The sequence below is a fragment of the Amborella trichopoda genome, chromosome 5 (genome assembly GCF_054954075.1).
Source record: "Amborella trichopoda isolate Santa Cruz 75 chromosome 5, AtrichopodaSantaCruz75HAP2 v2.0, whole genome shotgun sequence".
Lineage (NCBI taxonomy): Eukaryota > Viridiplantae > Streptophyta > Magnoliopsida > Amborellales > Amborellaceae > Amborella > Amborella trichopoda.
In genome coordinates, this window is record NC_142340.1 from 38,711,037 (window position 1) to 38,733,370 (window position 22,334).

A 22,334-nucleotide genomic window follows, 5' to 3' on the forward strand; every position below is an offset into this window, starting at 1 on the left:
TTTAACTAAAATGTGTAAATATTGAGAACCTATCTCATGTCTTAGTGTTTGTTGACCATTACAATCACTTTACAGACAAAATGAAGTTTAAAATGCAACTAATTGCTATAAAATGGATTTCTCTAAGTCAAATTATTATTTTTCTTATTCTTCTAATCTCCAATGGCACTTGCGCTTGTAAAGATAAGGGTTCTTGCCTACCCATTTCTTACTTCACCCTTTTACTGAAAATTAATTTATTGAATTAATTAATTATTTGCATTTATATTTTTATTAATAATTTTATCTATCTAGATGTATCGTACTTAATTTTTGTCTAGAGGTGGGACACAACCACGTGCTTGATTGAGAAAGGGAAGAGGGAGGGAGCGAGAATGAAAAATAAAAACCATGTTGAAGAGAGAGAGAGAGAGAGAGAGAGAGAGAGAAGAAAACCCAATCAAATATTCAAGAGAGAGAGAGAGTAAAAAGGAAGAAGCGAATCCAAGAGAGTGCGCTTGAGAGTGAAAAAAGTGAAACCCAAGCCAAGAGAGAGTGAAAAAAAAAACCCAATCCAAGAGAGAGAGATGGAAAAAAAAAAAAAAATCCAATATCCATTCTTTTTTAAAATTTTTATTTCTCTTTAGTTTTGCTTGCATCAAATTTTTCTACTAGTTTTGAGAAATGATCATTAGGTTCTCATATAGTGAAATAAATTTTCAATTTTTGGATGACTCATCATCATCATCATCGTCATTATCATCAAAGCCATTCCCAACTATTTGGAGTTGGCTATACGAATATTGATCCGCCATTCTTCTCTATCAAAGACCATACCTTCAGTGCGGCCATAAGTCTTTTCTTTCTCACTACGTCCAACCATGTCCTTTTGGGCATATCCCTTACCTTTTTAGAGTCTTCCACTTGAACCAACACACACCTCCTAATAGGTGCTGTATTGGGTTTGCGTTGTACATGGCCAGCCTACCTAAGTCTACTTTATCTCATCTTATTGTCTATTAAAGCCGCATTTAAATTCTCCCTAATGTATTCATTTCAAATTCTACTCCATCTTGTCTTGCCACTTATCCATCTCAATATTCTCATTTCAGCTGTACTCATCCTATAGGTATGTTGTTTCCTGGCCGCTCAACATTCTGCCCCATAATGCAAAGCTGCATTCATTGCTGTCCTGTAGCACTTCCCCTTCAGCTTCATTGGTATGCGACATTCACATAAAACTCCAGTTGCACATCTCCAGCACCCATCTCTAATTCTATAAGCTTCATTTTCCTAGATTATTGATCCAAGATATTGAAAGTGCACTTTTTTTGATATTTCTTGGCCGTCAATCTTAACTATTTCCTTGTCTCTGTTCCTATTATTACTGAATTTGCATTCTATATACTCTGTCTTAGTCCGGTTAATTTTAAACTTTTTGATTCTAGAGCATCTCTCTAAAGTTTTAACTTTGTGTTGACGCCCCTTCGGGTCTCATTGATCAAAACCAAGGTTTAAAACAATGGATCGGTGACTCGACTCGGTCGCACCCATACTTGTGTCGGATCGGAGAATCGGTGGCATCGGCAATTTTTTTCTCAATTTTTTTTTTAAAAAGGTACTATAAATCTCTAAAAATAGTGTTCTTTTACTTTCTAAAAGAATTTAGGAGTTGTGCATTATATTTTAATTACTTTGTAAAAATAGGTGAATACTGAGATATTGTTTTCCTATCTGGGTGTCTGTATAATTAATCACAATATAATATTATAATATTACATCAATATAATTTTAAAATACTAGAAAACATTTTTATATTATATGATTAAAAAATAATAATTTCTCATGTAAAATGAAATTAGTATCCCATCAAAGTAACAAATATTTATTAGTTCGCTTTACTAATCCAAAATTATTACAACCTAACTAACTATAATATTATATACTAAAATTGAAATTATTGGTTTACATTTTGTAATTATTTCACTATACAAATAATAACAAATCCAAAATATCTTATAATATCATCTAATTTAAAATATATTATTGACAACTGTAAGAAAAATAGTACATTACATAATTCATGATGCAAATAAATTAATAAATAAAATACAAGATTTGGTTATCAATGTAGAAATTATTAGAATGTGTACCAATTTTCGAAATAACACTTTAATTTATCAAAAATATAATTTTTTAGGTTTGTAGAATAAATTTAGTGGAAGAGATTGTTAGTAGAGAGAGAGAGATTTCAAGTGGCCCCATTGTATGAACCCTATCTTTAAATTAATATTCCTAAATTTATGTTAAAGGCCACCATGTTATAAAAAATATATATAATTAAACCATTTATTCCTAGGTAAAAAAAAATCTAACAATAGGCATTGATATATGAGAGAGAGAGAGACATTGATATATGAGAGAGAGAGAGAAAGAGGTAACATGCCCCAAGCCTCCAACGGTCCAATGACATTGTGCAAGGTGAATGTGACGAAATGTCCCACATTGAAAAAATAGAATAAGTTCGATGCGAATAAAAGCCTCCTCAGTACCATGTTCAAATGCGTGCTTGAAAAGCATGTAGAAGCATGAGGCAGTGTGCTCATAGTTGATAGGAGCACGTGGCGCTAGGTACCATGTAAGACAAGATAGGGGCACAGGTGGCCATGTGACAAGAAGTACTTGTACCGCACAATTGCCCCGATTTTTTAAAAAAAATTAAAAAAATGCCCTCCTGACCGATTTACTGTGCAGACACGGGCGGATCTCGTTTTATGGCTAGATCCGTAACGGTCCAGCCGATACCTGATCTAGATCGCCTGATTCCGAATCGGATTACCGACTATTTGAACACTGATCAAAACTATGTTGTTCATGAATAACATACTCCACAATATTTCATCTTATAGGTGCCTAGTTAAGTCATCAATTATTAAGATAAAGAGGTATGGGCTCAACACAGACCCCTGATGTAGACCTATAGCCACTAGAAACTCACTCGCCTCTCCACTAGTTGTTTGCACACTAGTTAGTGCTCCCTTATGTATATCTCTCACCAGGTCAATATAGTATCTGAAGACTCCTTTCTTTTTCGACACCCACCAAATTGAATCTCGAAGTCCTCTATCATCATAAGTTTCTCTAAATCAATAAATACCATGAGGAGGTCTTTTCTTTTTTCCCTAAACTTCTCAATAAGTAGCATAAGTAGGAAAATAACCTCAATTGTTGACCTCCCTAGCATAAAATCGAATTGGTTTTCTGATACAGTCGTTTCATGCCTTGGTTGTTACTCGATCACTCTCTCCCACAGCTTGGCTGCCTACTAACACAACCCACCTCCTTTACCCGGGCTTGAGACGGGTTAAGGGAAAGTTTAAGGTCCTCACCCTTCTTAAACCATTGTTATTTGGATGATCAAATTGTTCAAAAAAAAAGAAAAAGGAAAAAGAAAAGAAAAAGGAGAGATGTCACCTTGTCTTATTTTTCATTGTCGGCACGCCTTACAAGATTATTACATGTTAAAAGTATACTACAAGGTACAGTTAACAGTTTCAGAAAAAAAAAAAAAAAAAAGCATATTACATGGTACATAAGAGAACGGTTTGCAAAAGTTCAAAACAAATTATGTAAGGTGTGAGACCACTAATAAGATTTAGTCCCACATCACAAGTTAAACATTTGCAGGAGGGGGATAACATTTGTAAAACAGGAACATGGTGATAGGTTGGGCATGTGGGTAGTCAAGCGCGTGTCTTGTGGTGCCAAATCATGAACATGATGGGCCATACTACCCTTGTTTAATTAAAAGAACTTGAAAAAAGAAATAAAGGCAAAATTCAAAGTTGGGGGAACTGGGTGGTACGAATTGGTTCTCGATAGAATTAAGCCAATTTGTCAGAGAACCGGCCAAAACCGGTCGGAATCAACCGGTTCATAGGGGGAACCAGCCGGTTCCCGATGTTTTATGGGATCCGGATAGGCCTGATTGATTCCCGATCCGGATCGGTTGGTTCAGGTCCTGATCATCGATTTTTAAACACTGACTTGAACCACATCAATCCTCCTAACCGGTGTTGTTCTAGAGTATTCCTTACATATTGACATATATAATATTTTAACTATAAATTCGATTAGAACGATGGCCGTTGTATATGGTAATTATTGTTCCCTGCGATGAAGATTATTAGAAATAGGAGTTTCAAAGTTCTAGTTTTTAACTTCATTTGTCTTCTTTCTTTCCAGATCATTCCAGACCCCGATATGTTCGTGTGAATTCTTTGAAAATAGATGTAGGATGTGCCTTACAAGAATTGGCTAAAACAAATGAGGTACGTTTCAAAGTTCTGAAAAGTTTGTCATGTAAAATCTTCAAACTTGGTCTTTTTCTATTTTACATTGACCAGAATGGAAGAGTTCTCATGGACTCTGAGATCTGTTTTACACAAATATAAATGTCGACTGGATTAGTGCAAACCGATCAGGATTAGCAGAAAACAACTAAAATCATTGATTGGTTGGGTTCCTCTGGTGTAGGAATATTGGTAATTTGCGGTATAATGAGTATGAATTTGTTCTTTGTGTAGGTCAAAATGGATGATTTGGTTCTAGATTTGCTCGTGCTTCCACCGGGAACAGATTTGCATGACCATCCACTTGTCCTAAATGGAAGTGTTTTCTTGCAAGTAACTTTTTGTTCTCCTTAAGCAACTCTTTCTAGAACATACTTGGGAGCATCTTGGGCCATGCTTAATGTTTCCATTTGGGTAAATAAGAAAGAAAAAGTACTAAATGAAGGGGTTTTCTAACTGCATTGTTATTTAAATTTAGGCCGGTACTTGGTGTTATACCAGTGTACTGGATATTCCATGCACATATGTTACATTTGTATAAACATAATACATGCATGTGTAAAATGTTATTAGGATTATCATGGGTGCCCTTCAAAACTTTCATTCTCTACATCCGTAGGTGTAGAGGTACGGTGCTCTTCAAATTTTATCATGGTATATAATTTTGATGTAAAATGTTATCAGGATTATCTCAAGTAGATCTATAAACATATGAAAATCTTGAAAATGGATGGTGTAGATAATATGTTTTAAAATGCACTATTTCTGAGACTTAAAATCTTTTTATTTTTCATGGTCATACATTTCGATGTCGAGATGATCAATCTAAGGGTTTTTCAACATTAAAACTACCTTTTCCGATGGATTTTTGAGGGGCATCCATAGTTCTACATTATAAGGTAGCATCCTTATATAAACTTTTTCCTTGTTATATACACGAGTGTGTGTGCAAATAATTGACTTCATTATTTTTGGGCAAAAATACATAAATTTACTGTAAAGCTGATAGTTATGGAAGCAGTCAATTCATCTAAATCTTTTGAACTATTTATTAATGGTGGCCCTCAATTAGAATTTTGCAGCAATGCAGTGTGTGACATCTGGGAGACTCTGAGCGAGCATAGTTCTAACTTCAAAAAAAAAATGCAAAAAAGAGTGAGCATAGTTCTTTCAGCATTGTATGGGTGTACCCCATGGTTGCATATTTTTTTCCATTATTGACATTCACTTTGAATCGATGCGAAATTATTTGTAAAAAGGGAGCCCCCATTCTTTGAACTTACAAATCCAACTTGTCACTTACCCAAGCTTATCTCAGCTCATCTTTATTAGAGAAGAGCACTTACTGCACTTGATGTCAAGAACTTCGGCAGCTGGTAATTTTAACCAGAAATGGATATCTTATCCCGATTTGATGGCTGCATGCCAATTCAAGCTTTTTCTGCCCCCTCCCCCCCCCAAAAAAAGGAAAAAAACCCACCCAACAAAAAGGAAAAAGCAACAGAGAGAGAGAGAGAGAGAGAGAGAGAGAGAGAGAGAGAGAGAGAGAGAGAGAGAGAGAGAGAGAGAGAGAGAGAGAGAGAGACGAGAGAGAGAGAGAGAGAGAGAGAGAGAGAGAGAGAGAGAGAGAGAGAGAGAGAGAGAGAGAGAGAGAGAGAGAGAGAGAGAGAGAGAGAGAGAGAGAGAGAGAGAGAGAGAGAGAGAGAGAGAGAGAGAGAGAGAGAGAGAGAGAGAGTTGCAAGCATCTCATGGTATTTTGTTCTCAAACATGTTTTAAAATTCTTACATATTATTTTTATTCAATGGCTTTTGAAGTAATAGGAATTTTCGTGGTCTTAAGGGTTGCAAACTTTCCTGAAAGGCTTTGAATGCTTTCTATTTATCTTGAACTTCTTCAAAAGCATATCTTTTTTCCAAACTTGACCGTATTTCAATTGAAGGAGTGATTTACGCATGTAAATGTGTTCCAGAGCATGGTCTTCTGATTATCTGGAGGCTTACTTTACTAACTTGATATTCTCCCTCTACAAGGGCCCCTGTTTCAATCTGGTTTGCAACTTTGTGAGTATATGTTGGATTGGTTAAAGGCTTCGAATGGATTAAAATATTGTCAAAGGGATAAATGGTGTTGCTAAGAGCGTTGAAGCTGCTCACTGTGATGCCGACACTAAACCAAGGAAATAACCTGGACATGCTAACAGCAAAGTGTGTAGCTTCTTGGCAGCAACGGAGAGGGCTTAACGAGGGGTCATACATAGAGAGCAGAGAGGCTGAAAAATATGAGCATTTTATTGGGGTGATGGTTGGTATCTCTGGTTTTTTAGTATGGAAAGGAGCAGAGTTCTTCATCATTGACATACATTTGTTCCATGTAGTTAAGAAACCAAGACACCCTCGCTGAGCCACCACAGTTTCTTCTCGAAAACACTGCTGTTGCTTGTGGTCATGTCCCATGGAATATAATTGTTACCATTCTGGGTTTCTTATATTGAGTGGATTGTGTAGAACCAGAACATTTTTTTCCCAAAATTAGACATTTCAAATGAGGTGTCCTCAGGCTTAGTAGAAGAATTAGAGAAATAACAACATTGTTCTTTTTTGAGCAAAGATATTACATTAAATGTTTGTAGCTTCAAGGCTACCCATTTACAAGTAAGAAGGTGTATGAACCTTGTAGGAGTGTGAAAACTAGGCCTAGCTCTTTTTGGAAAGAATGCTCCACAAAGTCAGTTCTCGTCTGTAGATTTGGATTCTCTTGTTTGGCTCCAAATCTTGAGTTGTGTTTCCTACAAGGAAAAAAAAAAACAAAAGAAGACAAAAAGCTCTAAGATCATTGTGTGACCTCTTAAACTCTTCTTCGTTTATTTCTAACTCCTCTTTCTTCCATACCGACTTTGTCTATTTCAACCTCCTCTTTTCTTGTTTGCATTCTTTGTCTTCTTCATCTTCTTTTTCCTAGCTATGGATATATACCTTGCTCAAATTTGAGAGGAGAGCACACCTCTCAGGGTGTTCTTCTGTAACTTATTGCCAGCTAATGATTCCTCAGTGGGGTTGATGTTAACAACATTATATCTTTCCTGGAAAGTTATGCTGCTCACAAGTGCCAAAATGACTCTAAGGGCCACAAAGGACTGTACAATTTGAGTAATAATATGATAACAAAACTTCTGACAACTAGGGTTTTCTTAAAAATTCAATAAGAAGTATGTTGCTGTTTCAGTGGCACTAATGGGATAAATTTATTGCCATCTTGATCTTTTGTTATCTATGATTCTGTTTTGTTTATTTGTATGTTGTTTTTCGTTTATTTCTTCCTTTAGGTCCATGGCCTTTTGGTTTCTTTTGATAGTTGCATGACCTTCTGATGAATTGTGGTATACTATTTTCGGCGGTATTTTGATGTTGCTAGGTTGTCGATATTCCATTTGGTGCTTGATTATTCCTAACCTTTGATTTGTTGTTTTCATTTTTCTAGAGTAAGGCGAGTTGTATGCCAGCAATTGCCCTGGGGCCAGAACCTGGATGGATGGTACATTCATTATTTTAAAGCTTTGTGCATTGAACTATTAAACTTCAGATGAATTTATGGTAGTTCACATTTTGATGGTTAAAATATGAATGGGGAAAAGAAACTAAGATATAAAAAAATATAATTATGATATTAATAATAAGAAGTATATTCTTGTTTCGTAATAGCTAAAATTCATCTTGGTGTCCATCTCATCCACTTGATTGGGAACAAAGTTGATCAAAAATTTCAAGACTATATCAATCATCACTCCATTATGATTGCCCCCATTTAAATAGCCACTTGACCCTTAGTTTAAACAACCCACAGAGCTGCACATCAAAACTAAGCAAGACGACAAGAATACCCTTCCACCAGTCACTGGTAATGTTGTATGTTTAACTTATACACATACCATGTTTTTCCAAATCAAACATTCGATTTATGGTACATCAAGGATTCTTTACTAAACTCCAATAATATTAGGGAGATGTCAATGCTTCCCCTCCATACGTTTTCCGGCAAAGGACCTCACTCCTTTGTGGCCGGACTTTCTCCCCCTTTACCTTTTCTTTTAAGTCCTAAAGGCAACTCAGTACCAGTCAAGGGGGAGGTCAGTGAATTCAGTTTTTTTTCAAAAAAAGAAAAAAAATGAAGTAAATTCAGTTCTCTCTGAATTACCCCAAAATCTGAGCTCCACTCTCTCTCCCTAATCTCTTTCCTCCCTCTTTAAGCTCTATGTCTTTCCTTAACATGATCCTGATCTGTTAACTCTCAAGAGAGATCTTCTATCTAAATTCCCCTTTTTTTGGGTACCAAACTCACTTACGAACCTCACTTTTATCTTGGTCTGTTTTGGGTTTCTTGATTTGGCTTCAGAATTAACTGCTCCCCCTGAAAAGGAGATTGAGTTCTAGAATGCACGACAAGTGATTAATGGCGAATTGCTGCATAATCTTATTCTGCAGGTCTCTTGCTGAGTTTTCTTTTGCTCGTCTTTTGTATTTTGATGGAGTACTTAGTTCTTTTAAGGATGGTGCTCGATATTTTTCTGTTGATTTATGGTAGGTACAGTGTTTTAAAATGCAGCCGCATCATGCGGGATGCGCTCGCATCCGCATCCCGTTCAAGCACATATGCGCTTTTGACAGATGCGGCCGCATATGCGCCGCATCAGGCCACATCATGGCCGCATTCTGCATCATGGCCGCATTAGACCGCATCTTGCTCGCATCTGTTTCCACGAATTTTTTTTTCGATTTTGCCCCTTGAGGGGCAAAATGGTCTTTTTTTTGTTCCAATGTTTAGGGAAACTGTTTGGGGGGCTACTATACCTCCTAATCGAAGATTTCCGGCCACTTTTGTGGCGTTTTTTGCATCAAATTGAAGGAAAAAAAAAATTTGGCGAAATTTTTTTTTTCATCCATATCTTTGATTTGGCGGTTGTTTGATACTTGGATGTTCATTTTATGCCTTTTATTGTTTATTTGGGGATGTTAAGGTGAATTTGTGATAAGAAATTGGGGATTTCAGAGGCCGTGAAGAAATCGAGCACTACTTCACAGAGTCAGTAACTGTTTATTCCTTCTTGTACAATAATACTGTTATACTTATTTTTGGGGCAATGTCTTCTTCCCAATCTGCTAGTAACAAAGATCTGGCTTAGAAATATGCTAAACTAAAAAATCCGAAAGATAGAAATTGTGTGATATGCTTGCTCTGTGGAGATACTTATATGGGTGGTATTTTTCGATAAAAAGAGCATTTAACCGGAATTTATGGGAATGTAAGAGCATGCCCACAGGCTACAGATGATATAAAAAGGGAGATTAGAGAATATTTGGATAAATTGAAAAAAGATAAAGAGAAAAAAGAAAAGAAAAGAAAGGAATTACTTGATGATATGCAATTATTTGATGATGTTGATGATGATGATGATGGTATGTCTGAAGTTGCTATGAGGCAAAGGGGTACTCATACTCCAACCTCAAGAGAGAGGGTTATAAATATTGGTGGTAGTGCTGAGAGAAGAACATCTCTCTCTAAGGGGCCAATGGATTCTTTTTTCAACCCTAGCCCCGAAATTGTGGTTCAGGAGAGAAAGAAAAAAACAAAACAAACCACAATTGACAATAAATATAAGAAAGAACAAAGGAAGTCGGTATGTAAGTGGATTGCAAAGTGGATTTACATGGCCGACATTCCTTTTAATACTATAACTCTGAATAATTTTGCATGTATGGTTCAGGCAATTGGGCAATATGGCGCAGGACTTATTCCTATTTCACTACATGAGGTTAGGGAGCCCTTGTTGAAGGATGCTGTATTTAATGTGAATAAAATTTTCATTTCTCAGAGAGAAGGGTGGGAGAAATATGGGGCCACTATTATGTGTGATGGTTGGTCCGATGGGGAATCAAGGGCATTCATTAATTTTTTGGTTAACTACCCAACAGGTACTTTTTTTGTTAAGTCTATTGATGCATCAGACAAGTCACATGCTGGTATATACTTATCTAGCTTGATGGATGAGATTGTCGATTTTGTTGGGGAACAAAATGTGGTACAAATTATCATTGACAATGGTGCTAGTTATGCTGCAGCTGGGTATTTCTTGACTTTGAAAAGGAAGCATATGTTTTGGACACCTTGTGCAACTCACTGTGTTAATCTTATGCTTAAGGAAATGGGTACAACATCTTTATTTAGTGGGGTGATTTCAAGAGCTATGTTTGTTGTTGGATTTATTTACAATCACACCATAGTCTTAAGCATGATGAGGTCTTTTACAAAGAAGAGAGAATTAGTGAGACCGGGTATCACTAGATTTGCCACGTCATTTCTTACTCTTCGAAGCTTAGCCAAGCAAAAAAGTGCCTTGAGGTCCATGTTTGCTTCAAAGCAATGGAGTCAAAGAAAATGGTCAAAGCGTAAGGATGGGAGAAAGGTTGAAAAAATTACTTTGAATACATCTTTTTGGAGTCAAGTAATTATTGCATGGGAGGTGGCTCGCCCTTTAATGAGAATGCTTCGACTGGTTGATGGTGATGCGAACCCCTCCATGGGCTACATACATGAGGCAATGACTAGGGCAAGAACTGAAATAAAAGATGTTTTAAAGGATAATGAAAATATGCGTAAGGCTATGCTTGAAATTATTGATAGGAGATGGGATACCCAGCTTCACAGGCACCTCCATTCAATCGGTTATTTTCTAAACCCATCTCTTCACTACAAGCACCCATCCATTGAGTCAGATCGTGTAATAAATGGTGGGTTCTTAGAGGTGCTGGAGAGGTTGGTGCCAGACAAAGATATCCAGGATGAGATCCAGAGCCATGAATTGATTAAGTTCAAGTTAGCCTTGAGAAACTTTGGGAGAGATATTACCACTCGAATAGGGACACTACAGATCCAGGTAAAGGCCAAAAGCCTAAAAATAATCTTACTGTCTCTTACTTTATGCATAGTTTTATTGTTTATTTTATACCCTTAATTTTTAACTATATTCTAAATTATAAAATATTATTCAGCTGCATAGCGGGCATTATATGGAAGCGAGACACCAAATCTATAATGTTTCGCTATTCGAGTGTTGAATCTCACATGTAGCTCATCTGGTTGTGAGCACAATTGGAGTACATTTGAGCATGTAAGTCCTTTACTCCTTATTCCTTAATCCTTATTTCTTGAATTTCAATTTTCTAATCTAATTTATCTGATTTCAAATTTCTACCACAGCCCCATACAAAAAAAAGAAATAGGTTGGAGCAGAAAAAGTTGAATGATTTGGTTTATGTGCGGTATAACGAGCGGCTTCGGGAGAGGTATGACAATCGCACGAAGCTCAACCCTATTCAATTATATGAAGCTGATGGTGATTCCATTAGTGAGTGGACCGTGGATCCAAGACAAGAGCGTGTGTTTGAGGGTGAGGATCTTACATGGCTTGATGTCGAGCTAGCAACAGGGGTTAATGAAGAAGATCGACCTAACACTAGAGCATAGCGGAGTAGAGGAGCTGCTGGGTCTAGTCGCACTCGCACATTAGCTTCAAAGGTCAAGGAGGAAGCTGACTCAGAGGAGACCGATGAAGAAGAATACATGGAGGCCGTCGAGGATGATATTAATGATGCGCAAGACGACTCTCAAGATGACTTGTTTGATTGATATTTGAAAAAATGAAGTTCAAATTTCAAAATTGACTCTCAAAATGGATGATTGTATTAAGTTATTAACTATTAACTCTTCTTGGACTTGACGTTTGGTTTGTATTTTGTAATATCACTATTTTGTGCTTATGGTTGTACTTATGGTTGTTGATGGTTGTGCTTATGGTGCAAATTTGTACTTATGGTTGTTGATTGTTGAATGCTTTATGAAGTTGGTTTCAAGTTTCTAGTTTCTATCACGGGATAGTGGATAACTGGATACAGAATCTCCGACAGCTAATAGTTTTGAAGTTAATCATTATACTAAAATACCTACTATCACATATATCACCTTCATATTTTTTTCTATGCATTAACTTATTTTTGTAGACTTTTTAGAATATTTTTACGTTTATTGACCGCATCATTGCGATGCACCCGCATCCGGGCTGCATTGAACCGCATCCGCATTTTAAAAACACTGGATAGGTATTGTTCAGTGTCTTTTCTTGAACCAGAGTTTTCTTTCCCACAAATGGGCTTGTATTTTTTATTTTGTATTAAGATGTCATCAAACTTCTCTCAGTTCCATTGAGTGCATAGGAATGGATCACCCTTAGTTTCTTTGCTGCTAAATTGCTTCTTATCATTCAAATTGGAGTATGAGGAATTTGCAGAGAGTCTATATGCAGGAGTTATGAGCAGTGATGTGATCTCTTGTGCCACTGGAGAGGGAGGGATGGAGGGAGGGAGGGGGAAGGAGGGAGATTTTGGAGGGTGGCGAGAGAGTGCTGAGATTTTGGGGTTAGACCAGCAGAGAGACATAAGGATTATTTTACACATAGATAGTTGTTTTGAGAGAGAGAGAGAGAGAGAGAGAGAGAGAGAGAGAGAGAGAGGGAGGGAGGTGGTTGTGGATCATTGAAGAGTGGGATGAGAAAGAGGGATCCAAGATTTTGACGGTTGAGAGAGATCCGACCTTTTCTTAAAAAAAACAAAATCTAATTGAAAGGGAAAGTTTGTCATAAAATTAATTCCTCCCCCTTGGCTGGTGCAAGTGGGGTTTTGGGATATAAAGAAAAAAATAAGGGGAAGAAAGTCTACCCAAAAACAAATGGGAGGGGCGTCCCATTGGAAAGCGTTTTTTGGAGGGAGGCTTTGTCATTTTCCCTAAAGAATATTATGAAATTTGAAATCTGCGATAAAGATAACGCTGGCTTTCCACATTTTGTGAATATATGGTATCATAATGTGTTTAGAGATCCATCTAGTTATATTTTATGACTTTTATATTTGGGCCTCTCTTCTCATTTTCTTCTTTATTTCAGGAACATCTTTGATCTTCACCTTGCTTAGAATCTCTCTCTCTCTCTCTCTCTCACTCACACACACATACACATAAACATCAACATTGTACATGAAAAAGTATTTCTAAAGTGGATTTCAACTTTTAGATAAAACTTTTATTAATGAAAGAAAGCACTAACCTAACCAAATCTATCAGGAGCAAACAAAATCTCCAACAATTGTGAAAGTATTAAGGTTCAAATCTATCAAGAACAAACAAAATCCTCTAAATTATGACATTGTATTAAGGTTATAAACCAAATTAATAGACAAAAAATGAAACTGAGCACATCATAAAAAAATATGATCTAACATCATACCCCTGAGCAATAAATTATCTTCTCCAATTATATGAAGTACCCCATATTTTTTACTTGTAATGATATCTTGCAATTGACTAGCAGCTTAATTATGGCCGCTTGTAGGAACATTCTCACGGCATGATCTCTTCACCATTATCCCTTGTTGAGAAATTTTTATCTTTGTCGTTTCCCACATAAATCCAATCGTCACTTGTGTTAAAACTATTGTGATGACAAATTTCTTTTGCTTTTCAATTGAGTTGATTAGCCATTCTTAAGCATGTGAATGCATTTCTTAAAAAACACTAAAGATACTTTCTATAGCATTTATTGGGGATGAAAGTTGCAGGTTGAATAATTGTTTGGTATGTCGAGGAGCTTTTTGCCTGCGCAATTAAATTGCTCAACGTGTGACAAATACCATGTTATGGGTTATGGGGGCTTTGGTTGTTCGCATAAGTTGCATTTATTAGGCAATATTTAGCTAGTTTTGTTGAAAGTAAAAATAAAAATGTTATATCAAAATAAATCATATTATTTTTGTTTCTATTCAGTTTATTTTTATTTTTACGTTTTTATGCATTTAGATTGGCCCCTATGTTTATGAGTGTCATAGGTAGATGCAATTGTCAACTATTCAACTAAAATAAAAATTATGAATTCAGATGGGAAGATGAAATCCAAACACTCTAATAGGTTTTATGCAACATACAAAAGGATGGCCATCAACATAACTACACCTTATTGCAGAAAAATAATTTTAGCCAATGGATTCCAGATGCCTAAGAAGACACTAAGACGTATTCAAGTTGTTGGGAAGTGACAATAAGGTAGTCGTTACATATGCAGTTGTCTATAAGAGTGATACATGTTTTAGGATTTTAAAAGCCATAAATAGTGCAATTAATAGAAATTTTGAGGGATGCAGAAGTGCGTTTATAACACAATTAAATGTCACTATTTAGACCATATAAAATAAAAGCAAGAACTAGTGAATCATCATCATCATCCGAGTCTTATCCCAACCATTTGAGGTTGGCTACATGAATTCAATTCTGCCATTCCGTTCTGGAAGAACTAGTACTAGTTTGGATACGGTGACCAGTGCATGAGAGATTGTTACGAGGCATCTACCCTTGTTCTATATTCAAAGCCATATGGAAAACTGAAGCTCATCCTGTGGTAACTGGTCTAGCACTTAATGATGGATAGTGAACCCCACACTTCTTACAAAAAAGAGGGTTACTTTTGGTTTCCCATTGCCTCTTTTGTAATAGAGAAGAGGTACTGGAGAATCCTGTTTAATTGGCACATTCCTTCCTGAAACTTTTGTGGGCTTTTCTTGCAGCTCAAACTGGGATACAGGTTATTATTCAAGAAGATAATCTTATAAGTTTCTCTTTCGGAATGGTTAAAAAGCAGATGGTTGTCTAAGGGTTTCGAAGGAATTTGGCTAGCCTTGTTTTCTACAATCTTATGTTTTATATGGCAGGAGACGAGTAGAAGATTATAAAAGGTGTGGTGACACACATGGAAAGGGTCACCTAAGGAAAATCATAAAGTTTGTGAATGATTTAGTCGCAGTTTGTAGATGTACCTTCCATTCTATTGAGAAGAAGCTCCTGGAGACTTTTGGGATTCCATTTAGAGAGATGGGGGTAGTATGATAAAAGAAATCTCTTGGAGGGCAGTGCCATTGGGATGGCAGAAATTAATAGTCAATGGTTGCGTCCAGGGTATCCTGGTGGATCTGGAAATATCGGTATTTTTACAAAACTCAACTGGGAGCTTTATGATAGTATTTTGTGGTCCTTGTGGAAATGTGTCAAATAACATGAGGCTGAAGTTCTACCCGTGAGCAGTAGTAACTGAGTCGTGGTGCAACCATCCTTTGGTGGAAAGCATCTCTGCATTATTGGTAATTCTATTAAGTTAAAATATCATGACCATGGATGCTTCCGAAGCTGGTAAAAAGAAGTAACTGATATTTTATTGGTGCTTGAAAGATGTAACTGATATTTTACTTTTAATGAGAACTGGCTTGGGAACCTTTCCCTTGCTAATTTATCCAAAAAAGAGAAAACATCAAACATCTTTTAACTTTACAAACCATGTCATATTAGTCAGCCAGTTTATCATAATAAAAGAAAATATGAGAACACTATCAGCCATCTTTTAAGACCCTATTATGCAATGCCAACAGCACAAGTTATACATTTATAGTCAGTGATAATAAAAACCATCAACCATCTTTGAACTTCATAAACAGTGTCACATCAGTCAGTCATCATAATAAAAGCAAAATATAACAATAAAATCAGCCATCTTTTAAAGTGCATCATGCGATAGCAAATCAATTTCAACCATGTCATGCCAAGAAGGACATTATAATCAAGATGTAAATGGTTGACCATGTGTCAAGAAATAAGAATAAGTCAAATTTCATAACCTAGTGACCTGAACAATCACAATTAACTATGGATTTTTGTCTGCCAATGTGAGTGGAAGCAATGCACACAAATGCATCTCTTAAGCACCAATAAATGCATCTATATGGGCTGTTGCCTCCCTCGGAGTTTCTACTAATTGCACCATTTTTGCTTCTAAGACCCTTTTGATTTCCAATTTCACAAAACAAAAGAGGACCCTTTTGATTTCTGTAGCTCTTCTAAGCAATCATATGTAATGACTACCTCATTACCACCTCTCAATGTTTTATTTTTTAAAATGTCTTATTTAACAACAATGTCTTTAAGGCGCATTAGCAATTCATTGGCCATTACTTATTCAAATTCTTTTTCTGTGAGGAGGGTGGTTGTCGCAATATTAGTCTGTCACATGTTATTTTGGGGATCTTTCTTTTCTACTTCATCATTGCTCACGTCATCATTTTGTTATGATACATTTGATTCATGTTCGACATCTATCGGGGATTATAGAATATCTCTTATTTGCTTCTGGTTTGCTCTCTTTGCTCAAGTTGAATAGTTGACAGTTTCACCCCCCTCCTTTTGGTAACCAAACCTATTAAATGTAAGCTCTATTTGCATGAAAAATGGAAATAAGAGGAAGCTGAATATAAATATAAATATAAATATATTGGTTTAGTTTTATATACGGAGTTATTGTTGCTTTTAACAAGCTGTGTAAACCCTACTGAGTGGATGTAAGTTACACAAATGCCATGAGCTTCCTTGTCCTCATACTGTAGTGTTCATTATCACCTTGAAGGCTCTTTGGAGCCCAGAGTTATTCAACTTGTGTCATTCGTCCCTTAAGAATAATACAGAATGCATTTTAGTGTACTCAAGCAATGCTTTTGCATGCTTAGGGAATCGCTCACATTGCCTAATTGGAGAACAAATCAAGTTAGTTATTTCATGTGTTTATTGCATTACTTTATGCATATTTATTATGCTGGGTGTGATTTGCTAAGCGTGGAATATGATGAGGATATTTAAACCTCTCAATGAGGCAAAATGGTGAACAATGCATACTTTGATGATGTTGTTAGAAGCAACCAATATCGAGCTTTTGGTTGTGCAATAGTGTTGTCAATGAAATATGGAGTGATTATTCCAACAGGAGTAGCTAGTTTGTTTGGCAGGGGGCATCCAATTTTAGGTTTGATCATCTTTTTTAAATGTGTGTTTCAAACAAGATACAATTTTTCCTTCTTATAATATGTCTTATAAATTAGTACTTCCATATTGAGCTTGTTTGTGAATTTTGACTATTGTTTGTGGCTTTAGTTGGGTTTCTGGCTTTGTGCTTTCTTTTGTGAATATAATTTTATCTGTATGTTGAGTTCTACTTGAGATATTTTGACGTATGATGTTCTCATTTGATTCTGTATTAAATAATACTCATGGTTTCCACCTAACTATTACCAATCGAAGAGGCAATCCAAGAGAGATAGATTGCAAGGTTAGGTGAAATTAGTAAGAAGAAGAGAGGCTCAAACAATTCCAGCATCTAAAAAATGTAAAATAACACATACTAAATTTGACAGCCAAAACTGTCATAAAATTATCAAATATTGCTAAATAGTCAAACAGATGCTTATCATGATAATATATGATAAGTAAAGCCAGCAATACTTTGTTGCACTTTTAAAATATTATGAGATTCTTTAATTGAGTCTATCAAACAAAAACGTATGTCTTGACAGAATGTTATTGGCATGATCCCACTGTATTCTCCCCTATGAAACTGCTGTTGAGGGTAACCTAATCTTGTTAGCTTCTTTCTGTGAACCCTTGGAGCTGCTTTCTAATGACAATATATCTCATTAGCATCCCTCTTGATTGTATGTTTCGACTTTTTCATCCCCATTGAGGAGCTGTATGCATCTCATATAATGTTCTAGCAATCCTTATACATCTGTTTGATCATTCATTTCTTTTCATATGCATTTTGTATTGCTGTTATGAATGACAAATTTTGGAGCTTATTTTCTTTTTCCATTTTGGTGTTGTTCTAAACTTATATAATTTTGAATCTTTTTTCATTATTTAGGTTCTTGATGCTTGTTCAGCACCAGGTAACAAAACTGCTCAGCTTACAGCACTTATGCAAGGAAGGGGCAAGGTGATAGCCTGTGAGTTACATAAGGATAGGATAAAAGTATTAGAAGACACTATCAAACGTTCTGGAGCTTCCAGTATCCTTTTCACTATAAATTAATAAGTAATTGTCTATTATGGAGTTCCATAATTGTCATTGATTATTGAGATAAAATATGGTCAAAAACTTATTATAATTTGTGTTTTAATGTCATTGTAACCTAAAACCTTGAAATGTTAATCTATTTGTGGGCAATATAAATGGTAATATCAATAAGAAATCAGATGCTTTGATGATCTTCATTTCATTGTTGCTACTATTCAATCAAATTTCTTCTGTCCTTGGTTGAAATTGTGTCCATACAGAATGCCATGTTTCCTTCTATTGTCCTTCACTTGATTTAGATGTGGAAATTTTGCACGAGGATTTCCTGAAGATAAATATGAGAGAAGCCCCTTTTTCAAAGGTATCCTTATACATTCTACAAATTTTTTATTTTGATGTAATTTAATTGTAACAAATTTTATTCCTTTTCTTTTCCATTGAGGACCTTTGCTTCATTGACATCCTTTGAATTAACTCCACATATTTCTCCTAGACCAGATTGAGGGTATTCATATCATAAGATTTTCATGTAAAATCAAATGATACACTTCAATGTTGTTGTGAAACCATTTGGACTTGTTTTTAGCTGTCATTTTACCAATGTTATATTCGTTGCTTGCAGTGCCTCCGAATGCCTAATGACTTCTGTATTCTGCATGTTCATCTAAAGGGAAAGAGAATTGCTCGTTGAGAACTTCCCAATCATGCATGGATTTGTGAGGAGCAAACCTTTAGTAGCTACCCACTTGAGAAAGAATTTCTCATAGAATTGTTATATAGAAGTGACCAGAGAGAAAATGCCTCCAAAATTAACATTCTAGGGAAATATTTAAGAAGAATTGAGCCTCGAGTACTGGAGAAGTATGCATTGATCATCATGAGAAACATTGAGATATTCCACTGAATTGGAATTTTTAACTTGGTGTTTCATTGTTATGCCTTTTTTACCTTTATTTCATTGTCATTGCCTTTTTCATATGGTCTAGTGAGATTTGACTTGTTTGCTTTATAGATTGTTTTAATGAATTTTTGTTATGTGTACTACAAGGCATCACATCTTTTTTCTTCTGAAACCAGAGCATTATGGTTTATGAATTATAAGTATTTATTTTGAAGCATCAGTTTTCTTGCTTCGTGATAAGTTAGCTACTTCTTTTCTTAACCCGGTCGTTCTAAATTATAACTTGTCTTACACTCTTACATGCTCTATCTTCTAAAAATATTACATGCTGTATCTTCTAAAATATGTTGGCAGTCAGAACTCATCATAATATGTGCATTTTCTGATGGCTATTATGCAGGTTCGTGCCATTCTTTTAGATCCTTCCTGCTCTGGATCTGGAACTGCTATTGACAGATTGGATCATTTGCTTCCATCTTATGGAACAGGTGACATATAATGTCATAGTCTCTGGTCTTTTCCATTTTTCCTTTTCTTTGAGAATACAAACTGGGTAATCTTTTTGTAAAAATTAGTTCCGACTAGGGAAAAATCTGTGTTATTCCTGGCCATGTCAAGTAACCAATAATAATGGTAAGTCTTGTAGTGTTTTAAGACAAATTCGTTTTTCAATTTCGTGTGTTTTTGGTAATGTTTCACTAATTTCTACATATATTCAGGTCTATCTGATGATGATGCAGAAAGGGAAAGAGCAAAGAAGTTAGCTGCTTTTCAATCAAGGGCCCTTGCTCATGCGCTGTCATGTAAGTATGAACTATTTCAACAACAAATCCAACAATGTCAATTGACATTTGAATGCATTTATTTGTGAAGAGCACCAAATCACTCTTTCAGGAAAATAAGGAAAAGAAAAGAAAAAAAAAGGCCTCCAAAACAACCCTCTTATATTTTTTATTTGCAGTTCCCTCAGTCGAAAGGGTGGTATACAGCACATGCTCCATCCATCAAATTGAAAATGAGGATGTCGTGAATTCAGTTCTCCCACTGGCTGCTTCCCTCAACTTCGAATTGGCATCTCCTTTTCCACAGTGGCCCCGCCGTGGTCTTCCAGTTTTTGAAGGCTGTGAGTGTCCCAAATTTCATATTTCGCGTCTGTCTCTCTTGTCAGGATCATGGGGTGCTCATGTATTTTGCATTTTGTTTCCTTTTTTATGCATTTGCTCTGCTTGGGTATTTTCCGTTTTCTTTCTATTTTATGCTCTCTCTCTCTCTCTCTCTCTCTCACCCACACCCACACACATACATATATACACAGGTTTATGAGCTTATGTAATTGCAGTGTTTTCTGGGTGCTTGTTTCAGTTTTGGATGGTTCATGCATTTGCTCATGTATTTGCATATGTTTTCAGCTTCACATTTGGTTCGGACAGATATGGTGCAGGATAAGGAGGGATTTTTCATTGCTTTATTTGTTAGAAAGAAGGTCGCAATCCCACTTGAAGAAACCATCAAAAGAGTAGAAAACTTGCCGGAGTCTCTCAAACTTAACAATGGGTCAAGAAAAGCTGGACCCAGATTTGGTGGATTCACTGGATCGATTGATCAGGCAAAGAATTCTACGTATAGAAGCCAGTTCAAATTACCATTCTGTCCTTTCCTCAAGATGTCTCAAAGGCTGCTCTTTTCACCTGAAATGAGGTATAAAAAACCAAAAAACAGTGTACAATATTGTGCCTGAGTAATATATATATATGATTTTGCATTTAAACTTTTATTAATTGCTTTCCTTTCCTTTTGTTGGGAAAAGGCTTTGACGTTAATTAATTAATTAATTGATTTCCTTTCCTTGTGTTTATTTATAAAGCAAGAGCTATTCTCTCAACCTCAGTTTCCATTATTCATTTAAAAAATGGGGTTATGAAGAACGTACAAACTTTCCATGTTCAAAATTAACTAGGGGTATTTTTTTATTTTGATAATTTTATGGTGTACCTTAGTTGAGGGCCTAAACATGCTGTAATTTCTTTTCTCTCTCTTTTTCCTTCTGTTTTTTTCTCTCCTTTTTTATCTTTAGATTGTTCATAAAAATGGTCCCATCGAGGTTTTATGGGATGTCACGAGTAATAAATAAGGGAAATTATTGTATGGATCCGTTTTTTTATACTAAAAAATAGTTCCATAATAGGTCAATTGTATAAAGAAGCCCCTTTTCTTGTAATTTTTTAAGGAAAATGGTCTGACAGGGTTGCGGCCTTATCAAATTAAGTAAAGCATCACTTCGTAACTCATCAAAAATTACAATTCAAGTATTGGAAAACTTTTACATTGATAATCTTGGTTTAAGCATTATGGTGGTAAAAGAAAATTAGGATTTCAAGTTTTAAAAATAATTATTATAACAAATTATTTAGACTGTCCATTTCGCCTTCAAAATAAGTGTTCATAAATTCATAAGATCTGTATCATTTTTCAAGTTTTAGATTTTATTTTTAGTGTTGGAAATTGGTTTTGGATCCATCATGGAGTTTTGTGTTGTTGAAAGTGCTTTCCGGATGGTAATTTGGAATGAGGTTTTATTCCGTTTTCATAAAGCGTAAGCCTTGTAGAAACTTCATCCCTTTTTTAATAATAAAATTGTACGAGGGCCAAATTTATTAAGCTCACAAAGTTGAAGTACGTCTATTATTTTTTTTTATTTTTATTTTTTTATTTTTCCTTTTTTTTTTTGTAAGGCACTCCATGCAATTTGAAACTTGTAGGGTCAGATTACATTTGGCGGTTAGTTCGAGGCCTCTAAGGGTTGAATTCACTGGTTTCATGAAACTTCAAGCTTCATTTTCACGCCCTTAAAATGAAACTTTAACTTCCCCACACTCTCCTTGAACTCCGAACTAGAAATAAAACACACCTGAATTATGGTTGCCTTTGATTAACTCTCTAATAATATGTTTCCACAAAAAGAATGAAACTCTTAAAACCTCATCCATCAAATGACAGACAGTCAATCTTGGAGTGGAAATTCATGTAGAAAACTTTTTCTTAGAGATAATTAAAGATGATTGGAGAACTTTGGGGTCCAAAAAACAAGCACTTCAGACATGGGGTTTTGGATATTACACC

At 35.7% G+C, this 22,334-nt stretch overlaps 1 protein-coding gene across 14 annotated transcripts in view; it reads left to right on the plus strand.

Moving 5' to 3' along the window:
- LOC18432983 (25S rRNA (cytosine-C(5))-methyltransferase NSUN5) overlaps positions 1–21,096 on the plus strand; it is a 32,140-nt gene extending 11,044 nt beyond the window's left edge. For 4 of the 14 annotated variants that reach the window (XM_006843085.4, XM_088867821.1, XM_088867820.1 and 1 more), the window contains 9 exons: positions 4,225–4,310; positions 4,566–4,664; positions 7,810–7,863; positions 18,161–18,305; positions 18,613–18,674; positions 19,615–19,702; positions 19,934–20,017; positions 20,176–20,337; positions 20,624–21,096. In XM_006843085.4, coding sequence (XP_006843148.1) covers positions 4,225–4,310; positions 4,566–4,664; positions 7,810–7,863; positions 18,161–18,305; positions 18,613–18,674; positions 19,615–19,702; positions 19,934–20,017; positions 20,176–20,337; positions 20,624–20,952 — 1,109 coding nt within the window. In that variant the 3' untranslated portion in view covers positions 20,953–21,096. Of the gene's footprint in view, positions 1–4,224; positions 4,311–4,565; positions 5,231–7,775; positions 7,864–8,721; positions 12,172–18,160; positions 18,306–18,612; positions 18,675–19,614; positions 19,703–19,933; positions 20,018–20,175; positions 20,338–20,623 lie in introns of those variants that run through there. The other 10 variants (XR_016056211.1, XM_088867826.1, XM_088867824.1 and 7 more) reach the window with 9 other exon arrangements.
- Positions 21,097–22,334: the final 1,238 nt, after the last annotated feature.